Source organism: Thunnus maccoyii, chromosome 10 (assembly GCF_910596095.1).
Source record: "Thunnus maccoyii chromosome 10, fThuMac1.1, whole genome shotgun sequence".
NCBI lineage: Eukaryota > Metazoa > Chordata > Actinopteri > Scombriformes > Scombridae > Thunnus > Thunnus maccoyii.
In genome coordinates this window covers 14,009,158-14,024,793 of record NC_056542.1, presented here as the reverse complement: position 1 = coordinate 14,024,793, position 15,636 = coordinate 14,009,158, and the positions used below count along the sequence as shown (strand labels likewise).

The 15,636-nt window shown below is 45.7% G+C and overlaps 1 protein-coding gene across 3 annotated transcripts; it reads left to right on the top strand.

Annotated features, from left to right (window-relative positions):
• Window positions 1-1,960: 1,960 nt before the first annotated feature.
• atn1 (atrophin 1) lies at window positions 1,961-15,169 on the top strand. Of its 3 annotated transcripts, XM_042422878.1 has the most exons (11): window positions 1,961-2,565; window positions 3,460-3,574; window positions 5,563-5,700; window positions 6,201-6,302; window positions 6,662-6,781; window positions 6,975-9,823; window positions 9,998-10,214; window positions 10,357-11,866; window positions 12,765-12,932; window positions 13,108-13,288; window positions 14,412-15,169. In XM_042422878.1, the coding sequence occupies exons 3-11, from the start codon at window positions 5,674-5,676 to the stop codon at window positions 14,443-14,445; spliced, it is 5,208 nt and encodes a 1,735-aa protein (XP_042278812.1). In that variant the 5' UTR covers window positions 1,961-2,565; window positions 3,460-3,574; window positions 5,563-5,673; the 3' UTR covers window positions 14,446-15,169. The 3 variants fall into 3 exon arrangements, with proteins under 3 accessions (XP_042278812.1, XP_042278814.1, XP_042278813.1); XM_042422880.1 differs by lacking the exon at window positions 1,961-2,565 and having other exon boundaries at window positions 3,302-3,574; window positions 12,765-12,908; XM_042422879.1 differs by lacking the exons at window positions 1,961-2,565; window positions 3,460-3,574 and adding an exon at window positions 3,922-4,140.
• Window positions 15,170-15,636: the final 467 nt, after the last annotated feature.

The following is a 15,636-nucleotide window of genomic DNA, read 5'->3' as shown; positions in this document are numbered from 1 at the left end:
AAAAGTAAATAATACTGAATCAAACATGGCAGAAGAACACCTTTGCACACCCCTTAATGGTAAGAAATGTTCCAGCATGTTGCACTTCTGGTCACACACTGAATACTGATGTAAAGCAGGTGTTTTAGATCGCTTACAAAACCATTTTGAAAGTAAAACTCTGCAGGAATTTTATCCTCCAGATTGTTTTTAATTTTGAGGATCAGTCTGAGAGGATTTTATACAAGGTATCCAACAGGAATCCAGCACAAAATCCTGCGGGAACTCCAGATGAATCCTACAGGTTTGCTCTAAACTTCCTGTAGGGATTTAGAGATTTAGAGGGACTTTTTGTATCCTGTAGGAATTTTCTTTGATGATTCCTGCATGATGCCAACTAAAGGAACTAAAGCAATAATGTATGACCACCTTTCATACTGTCACCTGCATGATTTAAAACTGCAAAAATATTTACCATCATGTATAATAATTTACATTCATAAGTTAAGATCCAGAGATTAGGATTAGAGTACATCTATATATCAAGAAGGAACTATCTGTACGGGAAGCAATCCATTAAAATAACAACTGCCTCACTAGGGACATTTTTGGCTTTTCAATTTGCAATTTTTCTCAATCGTTTTGGCTGTGTTTACGCATATGGCATGAATTTTGAAAGTTTTGGAAGTTCAACTTCAGCTTCTGTAATAAGTCTATAATAAACTGTGCAGCCAAAATACAGACACTCAAATCCACAGAAATGTCCTCATTGAAACCCATTAATGGATAAAATCATGCATAAAATCATGCATTCTTTTATATCAGGCTTTCCATCAAGAGTCCTGGCATCAAAATTGTAGTTTTTACTATTTTCCACCAGATTGAGCCATTTTCTCATGTTTGTTATGGAGCAAATACATGCTGTTGTCCTGGTTTCCACTGGGGGTATTGCTGCTGTATTACGGAGCACTGCAGGTCAGTGTAGCAAATGTATAAAACTAAAATAATGTGTGTGTGTTGCTATGGATGTTGGCAAGTGATGTGTGTGTGTGTGTGTGTGTGTGTGTGTGTGTGTGTGTGTGTGTGTGTGTGTGTGTGTGTGTGTGTGTGTACAGCTAGAGAAATAGAAATTATATTGTACTGCAGGTCACAATCCAGTTTTTTTTCCTTCACTCTGATTTATGTGTCTTAGTTGTACAGATAAAACATAAGCTTGACTTTCATAGACCTGAGTTCAAAGTCCCTCATTAATTTTTCCTTATCATATGCACATACACATACACCTACACAGAGGCCCACACACACCCACACCTGGACTCCTTCATAACAATAAAAACATTGGACATCTTGCAGCACTGCAAAGATGCAGCTGCGGGGAAAACCAAACAAAAAGTCTGGCTGTGTTTGGTTTTAGTAGATTTGAAACATCAGTGAGTTTATGCAGCTGCTGTCACAGCCAAAACTACAACTATATAGTTATAGTTATAGTTGTAGTGCAGCTTTGGCAGCTGGTCACTTCATACCTGGCAAGATGAAGAGATGTCTCACAGCGCAAGAAGCTTGGGAGAGAAATACTTCAACTTTTGTATTTTTTCTTTCTAAAAATTTGTGGTATCATCATAAAAACTGGCATTTAAGGGTCAAACTCTGAAAATTAATGAATATTTGGTAGTGATAATCAAGGCTGAAGTTGGTTAAAAGATTGAACTCAGTGAAAGTGGAAAATAATATTAATATTTTCATGGACGTGTTTTGACACAACATCAGTGCAACTTTTTGAAAGTGAGGCACAAAGGTTAAAATACACGATACAATCCAAACAGAACACCTGCTGTAAAATAACATTGAGGGGTGGAGCAGCAATGCAGCAACTATTCTTATTATTGCTATTTCATTATAGGCTACACATGACACATAGTATTACAAGATTTTTATTGTCACTTGCACACTACAAGATGTGGAGTGTAAATGACAACCACCACAAGACAACAAAAACAATAACAAAAACAGAATATGTAGTGTAACATAGAAAGTATTTCCACCTTATCAAAAGACAGCATAAACATAAGGTTTAAATAATGCTAATTTAAATTTAATGACCTGACAAGTGGTTTTACAAGGTGTAAGAAGAATTGTCTAAGAATGTATTCTATATGGAAAGAAAAAATACTATTTATATAAAACACCAAATGACAAAAAAGCAACATTTAAAAGGAGGAAAAATAACTACATAATAGATATTTTAGCCAGTTACATTATGCTTTTTCGTGATTTCATGCAGTTAAATCGTCAGCAGAGGGAGCGCGAGCGCGGTGTGGGCCCGGTTCGTCCAGTCGTGCTCGGGCTGCTGCTGATGATGATGAAGGAAGGCTGGAGCCGCGCAGGCGCACCGGGCACAGTCTCCGGCCGGGTTGCCATGGTTACCACACAATAGGAGACGGGACAGGGGGCTGCGTGAAGGGGAGAGAGAGAGAGAGTGAGAGAGAGAGAGGGAGAGAGGGAGAGATAGAGAGAGGCAGGGAACGACAGGAGAGGAGGAGGAGGAGGAGGTCTGCAGAGCCGCTTGACTGGACACACCGCTGCAAGGTTTCCACAGACAGACAGACACATAACATTACAGGGGCCACGATTAAATTTTATGAATTGTTTAATTATTCTAAACGAGTTGGGGGGGGCTTCTTTGTTAAGTCGTTGACACTGTCATTAAAATACTGTCATTTTTAGTGTATTTCCTGTGTAATCTACCTTTCAGCTTGTTTTAAGGCCTTTAAGAACAAAGATATAGTGGAGCATTTCTCTTTTCTTTAGGGTGAAATAATGGCAAACAGCTAGTTATTCAGTCTGAAGCCTTTCCATACAGTAAAGGTGACTCTGGAGAGACTAGGCAACAGAGACAGAGAGAGAGAGAGAGAGAGAGAGAGAGAGAGAGAGAGAGAGAGAGAGAGACCCTCCCTCTTGATCCCCTCCCTCTTCAGAGTTTTGGCCCTCTCTCTGCGCCTCTCTTCCTCCTTCTCCCTGCCTCACTACTCCCTCCTCCTCCTCCACCTCCTCCTCCTCCTCCAGTCTCTCCCCCTCCTCCTCCTCCTCCTCTCTCCTTATGCAAATCACGCCCTCTCCTCTCTCCCTTTCTCTCACCCGACGTGCATCCCTCTCTCTGGCTCACCCCTCCGCTAAAAAAAAATTGTGACTGTAAGACCGGAGAGAGGTATAAAAAAAAAAAAAAAAAAAAGTGCAAGTCGTCTTAGAGGAAGAGGGGGAGTAGGTAGGGTGGGGGAGGGAGGGGGGGCAAAAAAAGAAAAAGGGGGCGAAAGGGGGTGGGGAAGAGGCGAGGGTACGCATCAATTTGTACAGTCTTCAGTTGGCACCCCTGTTTTTTTTCCCTGCAACGAGTAGAAAGAGATTTTTTTTTCCCTTTTCCTGCATTATTGTTATTATCGGAGCCCCGTTGCAATATGAGCCAGCACAAGCCTCTGTTGACAGACGCCTGGGCTCTGAGGTGTGCGTGTCAGCGTGCAACATAAAACGACCAAACAGAAGGGAGAGAAAGGAAAGGGGAGAGAGTGAGAGTGGGAGCACGCATCGCTGGATATTATAGGTAAGGAGAACGGGGGAAAAAATGGATGCTTATACTCTGCATTTGTTGGGGGCTATTCTTGCTGCTGGCCACGTTTGTGCTTCTCCCTCCCCATTTTTTCTCCCTTTGTGTGTTAATTATCATCCCACTCTTCTCCTCTGCGTTATGGCTAAATTATGTCCCGGTGAATTAATGTTAATAGAGTGCACGACGCGCACCCACATTCCTGCGAGGAAAGGGAAAAGGGAAAAGGGAGAGCCGGTGCGAAATGCCATGATTCGCCATTCCATATCATCTTTCTTTCTTTTTTTTTCTTTTTTCTTTTTTTTTTTTTTTTTTTTTAAAGATGTGCAGCGTTTAGAAAACAGCTCTGCACAGGCATCCATTCTGCTGATTGTGAACATGTATGTTGCCGCTGAGCACCGACTCTTCCCGACCCCGTCGTAGGTGGACTGTGTTCCGCCGTGGTAGTCAGTGGCAGGCTGTGTAAGGGCAGCTTTGGCCGGTCTCCTCTCTGCATGTGTATCAATTACATTCGCAGGAAAGAAAAGAAGAAAGAGTCGTTGCAGTGCCCGCTCGCTGGTGATGTAAGCAGAGCAACTGCATGCTGCTGCTTTGCATCACATGCAGTGGTCAATTTGTTGATAATGCTTGTGTGTGTGTGTGTGTGTGTGTGTGTGTGTGTGTGTGTGTGTGTGTGTGTGCAGTGCTATGCAATGTTAATGCTGGTGTATGCTGGTGCTATTTGCGTCCTAGTTGTTTACTGACCATGGCCGTGGACCTGCCAGTGGACCACTGACAGGCCAGTAGCTGCCACCTGTAACTGAGATACATTATGAATACAGGAACTCACAGCACACTGACTGTTTTCCTCCCCTGTGTTATAAACCTAGTCATGTCTATCATACTGTAATAAGGCCGACTGTGCAACCAACGAATAGCCTATAAACACATGTGTGCCATATTTTTCTATTATGAAATGTGTGCAGTGATTTAAGATTTTATTCTTAAGACTGATTGACTCAGTTACTGCAGCATGCACTAATAATTAATGCATAGCCATGTGTAGTGAAGCTGCTGTGTAGGATTTACATGAGCCTACCTGCCACAGTAGGACTCAAACACACATAAAAATCAGTGTGTAGCTGCTTTATGTATTGGCTGCATGGTAGAGTGTGCATGTACATTACTAGCTGTTCAGCCAAATATATCTCTTTTCATCCAGTGGTGTGCACTATTTATATCCTCATTCAATATACATGAGCCATTTTTTCATCATAGTGGTACATGAATGAATGGATTAGACAAGCCCTCGCCAATTAGTCCACCTATGTTGTCAGGCACACCCAAATGGATAAAGGATCTTGACATTGTACTTTCCCCAAATGGCTGGCTTGCTAGATAAATAAGCATGTGATTCTGCTGGCCATAACCAGGTCATGTGGGTTAACCACAAGTGGCTGTGGGTTTGGGCTGTTGTGGTGAAGGTGGAAAGAGAGAGAGAGGGGGGGGGTGTGGTCCCATATTCCCAAGATGTTTGCTAGAGTTCTCTGTCTTCTGCAGACTGCTATTCAAAATACAGTCTATCGAAAGCATCTTTCCTGCTCCGCACCCAGAATCTTTGCTTTAGTGTTCCCAATTGAACTGAACCAGTGCATTCTGTTATTGTGCCAGTGGGTTTTGGCTGCTGTGAAGGCAGAAGGCAGAGAGAGGACTGTTTTGAGTGCAGCTAAAAGCAGTTGTGCCGATACAGTGTGAAGCATGCTGGGAATTTAAATGTTGAAACAGTGCTTTTTCAGTTGTAAACTCTGATGTTTTCATAATGCCACAAATTCCTGAACTCCACACGGTGCAGACTAGCCTGTTTTGCAGATAGCAAATAGTATAATTTATTACTGCAATCCCAACGTGAATTCAAGTTCTCTTGAAAAAAAAACATTGAATTCTCTGTAGGATTTCCGTGTAGATAAAGACCGATTAATGCCTTCTTTGTTTATGCTTCTTTACAGGTTTTGGTAGCTTTCATGGTGTAACACACAGCCCAGTCAGTAAGCAACAGGAACCAGTTCATGTCCCTGCAATGGCTTGTGTTGTAAAATGGACGTTATAAAGAAGAAATAATGAAAACACGGACACACAAAGAATCGGTATGAGCAAGCCCCATGTCTGTTTTTCACAGCGAAGTCAGACATTGTTTACCTGACTAATTCTTGCATGTAGTAATTTGGGAGCATTACTACAAGATAATTAGTTCAATATGTGATAGCATTTCAGAATAGCCAGGGTGACTAAGATGTAAATTATTTATTTGGTTATGAGAGTCAGTAATGTGGTCTAAAAAATAGATTCCATGTTTATATTTTTTCTCTCTCAATTTCTCCCTCCTCTCTGTGTCCTTTTGCCTCTACTCTGTTCTTCTATTCGCCTCCCTTCCTTTTTATTCTCTACTTGTTGTTGCCCTTGCTACATTTCATGTTGAACTGAACGAACCTGACTTTCTTTTGGCTTGTATTAACCCTATTTTTACTACAATCAACACATCTCCTTATTTCTTTATGCGTATCACCTTATCCCTGTAGCCCTGTCTTGTTTTAACATTTAATGCTAACCCCTCCCTTCCTCTTTCGCCGGACTTTGGGCTTTGCAGATGCCCATGCGCAGTGGGCGACGGCGGGGGGCAAGTGAGGAGAGAAGGGGTAGGCGCCCGCATCCCAGCCCCACTCGCCCTGAACGCAACGATAGACAGACGGTTAGAGCCTACCTCTATTGTCTCTTCTTTTTTCCTGGTGTTTGGCTATAAGTTTATGTGTGTGCATGCAAGTACTAGACTCATGGACAATAAAGAACTGTCTATGTGTATTGAATTTTGTGTGTGTGCTGTCAGTGTATGAGTCATCAGTACGATTGCCACAGACATACCCTTGCACTGTCAGTATTGTTCGTTAGTGTGTTTTACAGCTTAGCACTTTGAAATCTTTGATGTTTCATGTTTGACATTGATGTTTTGTGTGTGTGCCTGCGAGTGAGTCTTTGTTCTAAAAACAGACATAGGCCGATTAGGAATTCAAAAGCATCACTACAGAATTAAAAGTCTTGTGTTGTGTTTAGCAAAGAGGTGCTGCTGAGGAATTGGCTGGAAATCGCTTCAGTCGCAGATCACAAGGGCATGATTCATCAGAGAGTGAGGGGGAGGAACTTGTGTCTCCTCCAAAGAGGCAGAAAGTTCAGGTTTGTGTTACATTTCATCAATCTGTTACATAAAGAGCAATTATAAAGCTTTGATTCAGCTAAATCATCCAAATGGCTCCGTCTAATCTATTAAGAGCTACATGTTTTGCTTCTGCAAATATATAAACCGATAATACTACCACCCTTTCAAAATACAGTTTTACCTCATCCACAAATGATCTTTTCTTGTCAGGATTCGGCCTCTGCCCCAAACCCTCCAACATCAACACACTCGACTGACAGCTCGGCTCCCTCTACTGTCCCACCTCCAACCTCAGTTGCAAGCCAATCCCGTGAGAGTGATAATGAAGATGGCCAATCCCAGGGCAGCAGGAGTTCAGTTGTAGGGAGCCTGGCCAATAGCAGCAGTAGTCTGAGCAGTGGGCGGGATATAGACCAGGACAATCGTTCCTCATCCCCAAGTCTCTCCGCTTCCCCTCTGGGTAGCCTGGACTCTGATTCCGATGGCCCCGACTCACCAAAGCAAGGAGAGAGGGAACGGGAGAAAGTCAAAGAGGGAGGAGCAGGGAAGGTGGCAGGAGAGGATAGAAGGGCGCTACGAGAGGGGAGAGGGGAGGATTCGTGTGGAGATGGAGAAAAGCCAGATGTGGATGCCCGAATTGAAGACTGTCCTTCTCTTAAACCTCCCTCAACTCCATGCTCTTCCTCTGGTCTGACTCCCTCTCTCCGTGGAGCAGGGGATTCATCAAATGACAGCAATAGTGGGAGGAAGTCCTATTTCTCCCTGGACTCCAAACTGATGTGTAAAGTTGAATATGGTGGACCAACAGGCGTTGACGGTGCACTTAGTGGCAACAGAATGAATTCCAAAGCCAGCACACAGTGTGCAACCAAGACAACTATCTCGGGAGGAGATTTTTCCCACAACAGTCCAAACATTCCCCACTCTTTGGCCCCCCCTCTTCCTCCTCCACCTGCCCTGAAGCCCTTGGAGCTTGGGGGACAAAACCTGCCTGCTGAGGTTAAGACAGAAAGAGACAAAATAGAGAAGGCAGACAAACTCCTGGACAAGGCTCAGTCCACTCCGCCTTCTCTGTTGCCACAGACCGGCCCCCAGCCACAGTCCCAGTCCCAGCCTCAGGCCCAACCCTCTACCCACCCTCACCACTACAGCTCCACCAGCTGGCAGGGTGGCACAGCAACTGGTTGCCAGGGGAGCTGGGGCTACACCCGTTACCCTGGCAACCACCACCCACACCAACCACAGCACCAGCCCCCAGTGCAGCAGCAGCAACTTCCCTCTGTTTACAACCCTCCGTCCTCTCGCCACTCCTCCTCCCACCCCTCTTACCTCCCCCATCCTCACCCCCACCCCCACAGGGAGTACCTTCCCAGGTACGCTGGAGGGGGAGGGGACAGAGAGAGGGGGGCTGCAGGAGAGAGGGAGAGGGGAGTGAGGGGGGAATGTGGGGGGAGGGAGCTCAACAGGGAGTTCTCTGCTCCCATTGGCAACAGTAGCAACACTAGTAGCGGGGGTAATAGTAATAGTGCTTGTGGTGGGATGGGTGGGCCAAACAGCATCCAAGGCCGGGAGTTTGGAGGTCTGTCAGTGGGTCAGAATCGGGAGTTCCAAGGTTCTGGGAGAGATGGACCTACTAACATGGGTCCTGAAAGAAGAGACTTTGTTCCTGCTTTCAGAGACAGGGAGCGAGAAAGGGAAAGGGAACGGGATGGAGGGAGGGAGTTTCCTCTGCCAAACCAAAACCAGACTAGAGACTTTGGCCCCAATGGAGCTGGAGGGGGCCATCCCAGAGACAAAGATGGAGGCAGATGGGGCGAGTTTGGAAGCCAAACAAGAGAGGTTGTAGGCAACAGTAACCCAAACAGCAACTCCATCCCCCAAGGAAACCCCCCAAGTTCAACCAGTGGGCTACCTGTCACCCCCATGCTGAACCGAGACCCACCTGCGTCCCCTCAAAACAACACCAGCCACTCTTCTCATTCTTCCCTGCCCCCACACCCCCACCCACATCCCCCTAACTCAACCAACCGGGACTTCCCTACTCCCATGGACCAGGCACAAACCCCCTCTTCAGGAGCAGACCACTTCCACAGAGAGTATCCTCCCACTGGAGGAAAGGACTTTAATGCTGGGGCGCCTCCTTCCGCTGGCACAAATCGAGAGTACCTCAGTCCACCTGGGGTGACTTCAAACATTGGACGAGAGTATTCAGGGCCTGGGGGAACCCAACATCCCCACCCACCTCATCCCCACTACCAGTCTGGTCCCAGGGACAGAGAGAGGGACTCGAACTTGCGAGAGTCTGCTCTGTACCAAAACCGTGGAGGTCCAAATCAACCTCGTGCACTCTCTCCTTCTTCCTCTTCTGGCCATCATGGACACCCTCCAAATGCTCCTTATCCCCCTCCACCACCTCAGCCTCCTCTACCCCCATCTCAAACCTCCCACACCCAGCCACCCCCATCCACTATGGCACCCAGTGTACGTCCCCCACACTACCAGTCCTCTGCCCAGACTCCTCCAACACCCCTATCTCCATTACCCAGCCCATCCACAAATCAGATGGGAGGCTTCTCGTCTTTTCCCCCTGGTTCCTCCTCTGCACCCAACATGCCACTTCCTGGGCCAGGTGTGTCATCCAGCTGTTCACCCGGATGTCGGCCTTCCCCTTTCCATGGCACTTTGAACAGCCACCCCCCCTTTAGTGGAACATACCACTCCAATGGGAACAGTGGCAGTAACATGGCCAACAGCAATAGCAACAGTAGCGCACCCAACAGCAGCAATACCAATTCCCAGTCGCTCTCGCCTCAAAATGTCCCAAAGGGACCTCCACCACTTAGTAACTCTGCCAGCAACAGCATTTCGACTCCTTCCTCCAGTTCATCACTCCCTGGTGGAGATGGCCATTCGGATTCAGGCCCGCCACCCACACCCGTCATCAAGGAAGAACCAATCGAAGAAAGGGAAGAGAGTGAAAGCCCACCACCAGTGTTGAGAAGCCCTTCTCCTGAACCTAAGCCTGTAGACATTCCCATCCATGCCAGTCAATCAGCAAGGTAAAGTTAGAATGGCGTTATCATTATAATTGAGTTTGTCAATGTGTCAGTCAGTTAAGTCCCTCTTCATGGGATCAGATGTAATTAACAGTAATGATAATTATTATGGAGGTGATACTGACTGCTGATGGCTGGAATAATGATGTACTGCACCACTATGTCACTTGATTCTAGGTTTCACAAGGTCCTTGACCGTGGCAGCGGGAACTCCTGCGCCCGTAGTGATGTCCTCTTTGTTCCGCTGGACGGCTCCAAACTGTGGAAGAAGAGGAATGAGATGATAGAAAGGGCCCGGAGGGAGGTCGAGCAGCGGGCCAGAGACTTAAGAGAAAAAGAGAGAGAACGAGAAAGAGAGCGTGAACGTGAGAGGGAACTGGATCGACATCTACAGGTGAGCACATTTGAACAAGATAATTATGTAGCGTGTCAGAGTTAATGGATTTGATGTAGATTAAACTGATCACTTTAATGGGAGGGGAGTGAAGCAGATCAGGGCAGATGTGATTTACTGTGTTTTCGTGTTTTCTCTGCAGCAACAGAAGGATGCCAGCGCCGCTGCAGGGGCTCGCCAAGGCTCCTCTCTCTTCTTCCCCTCCTCACCTTCTATTATCCTCGACCCTTCGTCGTCCTCCTCCTCTTCTGGCAACCATGTCACCCACCCTCCACCTCACCCTCAGCATCATCCCTCACACCCGCATGCTCACCTTCCTCCAGCACACCATCTCCACCCCACCCTGTCTCATTCTATCCCCCACTCTCTCCTCCTGCCATCTATGGCTGGGGCATCAGCAGTGGTTGGAGGCCCTCAGGGTGCCCTCGGAATAGGTTTAGGAGGTCCTTATCTTGGCCCTGATACCCCAGCACTGAGAACCCTGAGCGAGTACGCTCGCCCTCATGCCATGTCTCCTCTCGGGGCAGCAAGTCGTGCACAAGCACATCACCAACAAGTTCACCACGGCCATCCCCATGTCCACCCCTCATTCTTCCTTCCTCAGTTCCAGAATCACGCTTTAGGCCACCCACATCACCTACCAGCTGATGCTGCTACAGCTGCAGCCATCTTGGGCTTTTTATATGGTGGCAGCCTTGAAGGAGGTCCAGGAGTTGGGGGCCATGCTGGGGTAGCAGGAGGCCCAGTACCTGGAGGAATTGGGGGTGCTGGGTTAGGAGGAGTCGGTTTTCCTCATGCAGTGGCTGCACACCGGGATCGAATAAAGCCAGGATTTGAATTTAAGAGTGATGAGCGTGTTTACCCACCAGGGTCCATGCCTGATCCTGCAGCTCTTGCTCTTGCTCACTCTCATTCACATGCCCATGCCCATGCCCATGCCAATGCCCATGCACATGCACACTCCCTGCTCCTTGGAGGGGGAGCTAATGAGGTGTCACTCTATTGCACTCCTCCGCCCCCAGCTCCCCCTGGCCCCCCACATATCCAGAACCCAACTCTGGCCCCAGTAACTCGACCTCCGAACCCTCCTGCCCCTCAGTCCCTGTCCAATCCACCTCCTTCATCTCTCCTCCCACCCTCACTCCCCTCTCACCCTTCATCTGCGCCACCAGCTGCCCCCCCAGCCCCGGCAGGCCCTGCTGCTCCTCCGCCAGCTCCTCCTCCACCTGCTCCACCGACCTCCAATGCCGCCTCACTTCATCACCCAGTCCCCCATTCTTCTTTTCCCAGCTCCCTGTCCTCTCATCTGCCACCAGCCCCGGCTCCAGCCACTCCCTCTGAGACCTACCCCACTCCCACTCGCTCTCCCGCCTCTTATGAGCGAGATAGGAGTGGAGAAAGAGAGCGGGAGAGGGAGAGAGACAGAGCTGCCTTGCCGGCCTTTGGGGACAGAGAGCGAGAAAGAGAGAGGGAGAGAGAAAGAGGAGGAAGCGGAGGAGGTGGCGGAAGTGGAGGAGGGGGAAGTGGAGGAGGAACAGGTGGAGGAGGTGGAGGAGAGAATATGGGGCGTCTTCAGATGTTAAACGTGACGCCTCATCATCACCAGCATTCACACATCCACTCACATCTTCACCTGCACCAGCAAGACACAGGTACCCACTGCTACTAACAATGCTGCCACTGTCAATATCACCTGCCTTCATATTACACAGATGTGATGTGTCCGAGACTAATCTACTAAAAGCTAATGGTATATAGGGACAAAATGGTTTATAGCATACAATTTTGTAGTTGTAAACAGATATAAATGTTTATTAATGTATTTGTCAGCAACCATAACTCTTCCTGTGGGCATCCATAACTGGATACTGGTGTATAAACACATAATGAATGACAATACAGTGAGAAACAGTTGTGATACTATAAAATATGTTAGTAATAATTGTTGACAAATACTTTACATAATAAACCATTTTTAAAATGTTTGTATACTGTTTATAAATGACTAAACTAAAGTTTTTAGTCAAAAAAGTTAGTTTTTTTTCAATATATTAAAGGTTTAGGCTTTTGTCTTTTTTTAATGAGAATTCATCCATATTTTAAGTTTTGATTTGCATGTTAACATTTCACATGTAGACAAATTGTTTGCTTTTTATTTCTTCCAAAATTTGTCACGGAAAAGCAGAGAACCTTTTTTACCGACATGCCACAGTTTATATGCTTGTTTGGCTCAATTTACTCTTCAATTTACTGAATAAAATTGTATATGATGTATTGCTGTTCATACAGGACTCTGTCCTTCAATTCGCCAAGTTGACAAGGGCACAATATGTCACTTTTCACTGAATTTGTAGAATTCCTGATTTTCTGACTTAGTTCGACTCACTAGGATATAACCAAGATGTTCATGAGTTGCTGAAAATCAGATATCATTTGAATGCAGCAATGATGTCGATGAATGCTGTGTATCATCTTTGTTTTCAGTTCAAACTGGTGCTTTGACTCCTATTAAATATCTCCTTTATTTCCTATTACATCATTGGCATCTAGCGGCGGGCGGGGTTCACCCCCTGATGGACCCGTTGGCGTCGGGGTCTCCTTTGGCACGCCTCCCTTACCCAGGAGCCACACTAGGCACCCCCATCCTGGCTCACCCCCTCACTGACAGCGAGGTGCTCCGCCAACAGCTGTTCGGTGAGGAGAAGGCTCCTCGTCCATGTACTCGTTCAGTTTTTTTCTATTAAAAACTCTAAAGTCCTCAAAGTTTATGAAGAGACTTTTAGACTATGGTGCTGATGATTGACCTTAGTGCCCCTTCTTCTCCTTTTCTTTTTGCCTTTTCCTTTTGTATCCCCACCTGCTCCTCCTCTTTTCCACCGTGTTTTGTTAACAGGTGCTCCTTTCCGTGAACTGCCCCAGCCGTCCTCCCTCACTGGTCCCATGTCAGCAGCGCATCAGCTCCAGGCCATGCAGCAGGCCCAGAGCGCAGAGCTCCAGATCCAGAGACTGGCCCTGGAACAACAGTGGATCCATCACCATCACCACCACTCCCTCACCCAGGACGAGTATTACAGGTACGGAGACTTTGTGTATGTGTTCATTGCAACTGCCACTGTTCATGCAGTAGAGATTAATTTGTTCCAGAAACTATTGGTGTATATGTGCCAAGAACTCTGCTCAGTCTTTAAACTAAGACCTGAACCCAGTGTCTTTAAATCACCTGGTACTCCTAAACCCAACCAGAGACCCAAAGCTTTATTTTTGCCTTACTTCATCCTTTAAACGTCTAGTAAACTGTTGAATTTATATGGTACTTTTATTCCAACTGCTTTACAATCTGCCTCATTCACACATAGGGAGCAATTTGGGGTTCAGTCTTGCCCAAGGACACTTCAACATGTGTACAGGATAAACTGCAGATTGCACCACCAGCCCTCTGAGCCACAGCCACCCCTTTACTGACTGTTAGGTCTGCAAATTAATGCAGTGCATTGACTACACTCTGCTTATCTACTTGCAGAAAATGACTTGCATAGACACACATGATTGGACCTGTAAGATAAAGAAAGACAGAAACTTCTTAACAAAATTACTTTTGAAATTAACCAATCCCAAACCCGACTCAGGCCCAACACTTAAAGAACAAAATGAACCTGATACTTTGGCAGCATATGTGAGATTTACTACGTTTTCATTACCCTTTAAAAAAGCCTTGATCAGAGTCTACAAACAACACCAATGAATAAGACTCCTGATGTTGATTTGTAGAAGGCCAAAGAGGATCTTAGAGATGGGTGAGATTGTGTTTTTGGGGCTTTTTCTATAAAGTTAATAAGTACCAGTACCTGCTAACAAATATCACTGAGCTAGGACATGAATGATGGTTAATGAAACTGATATTTTGCAGTCTTTAATATGTTCACAACTTGACCGGTAGTGGGTAATTGACAACTCAGCTGTAACAGGTAGTCTGGCAATAAGTGTCTACGAATGTACACACCCTCCGTAAATATTATAATCCTGTGTTCTTAAATGCAATTGATGGATTTAAATGAAGCATTGAAAATATAAATATGTCTAAGTCTAGTTATTTTGAGGGTAAAACATGGTGACATGAAATTCAACGCCAACTTGATCTTTGACCTCTGCCTAAACTATAGATTTCACTCTCACATGGCTTCTCCTTTGACTTTTTAGTCACCTGAAGAAAGAAAGTGACAAGACCCTGTGAGGGAGGGGCATGACGAAGAGCAGCATGGGGAAAACCGAGGGAGAACATGCGCAAAATTAAACAAATACAGCAAAAGAAAAGCACTGAAAACAATGAAGGAACAAAGACTGAAAACAAAAGCTGGACTAATGGACAGGGAATGCTCTGAAGAAAACAGGAAGATTTTTGAAGGATTAACAAAAGAAGGAGGAAGGCGTGAACATGTTGCACACCGTCCCTGTTAACTGCACCACGTCAAAGATCCAGACTCCAGCGCTTCCCTGCATAATGTTCTTGAACTCCAGTCCTGTTTTGTATTGTGCTCTGTACAGTATATTAGATGGGGGCGGCAATAGTGAAGTACAGTATGTGTAAAATATTTGATGCCAGAAGGAATGTGTACATGAGTCTCTTTTATGTCATTGCATGTAGCTAGGCGCTTATTCTGAACTGGTGGAACTTTTGGTTCTATTTTTAGTAATTACCCCCTCTTTTGTATCTGAGGGGTGTTCTATATGCATGAGACCAGCAATTTAATGTTATGTTATGATCAATAGTATTGTTATTATGATTAATGTTGTCTGTTTGTTGATAATGATATAATTATATATACAGTACATATTATTTGTATTATTTTTTTACATTTTCATGGTATGGCAGTCAGTTTTTTTTTATTTTTTATTTTCAATTTACCTTGTGAAACAAGATGAAGGCAAAAAAATCTGGAAATAAATTATAATCTTTTTTTGCTAGTCTCTTGCGTATTCATGTGTGCACTATTTTTCCCCCATCTCACATACGTTCATACTATTTGCCCCGTCTTTGTTTTATACAAGTCACTCATGCACAAAGCATATCAAATTCCTCACTCTCCTCTCCCCCTCCCCCCGTGCTCTCTCTTTCTGACTCTGCTTCTTTCTCTCCATCGGTCTCTCCCTCCCTCTCTTGGTGAGTGTAGCTAATAGGAGACACATGGGATGAGTGTGAGACATGGGAGTGGAGTTGCTCCAATGAACACCAGTCACCCTGTAGAGCGAGCATTCCATGCCGCACTGTAAAAATGAAAAGAAGGAAAAAAAATAAAGAGAGAAATGAAAAGGAGAAAGAAAGGAGGAGCTGTGAGAGTGTGATTTACGGACACTGCTGAAGGCTCAGGGCCGTGTGTGTGTGTTCTCACCGTGTCCGGCTGCAGGAATCTCCTTCAAACGGACA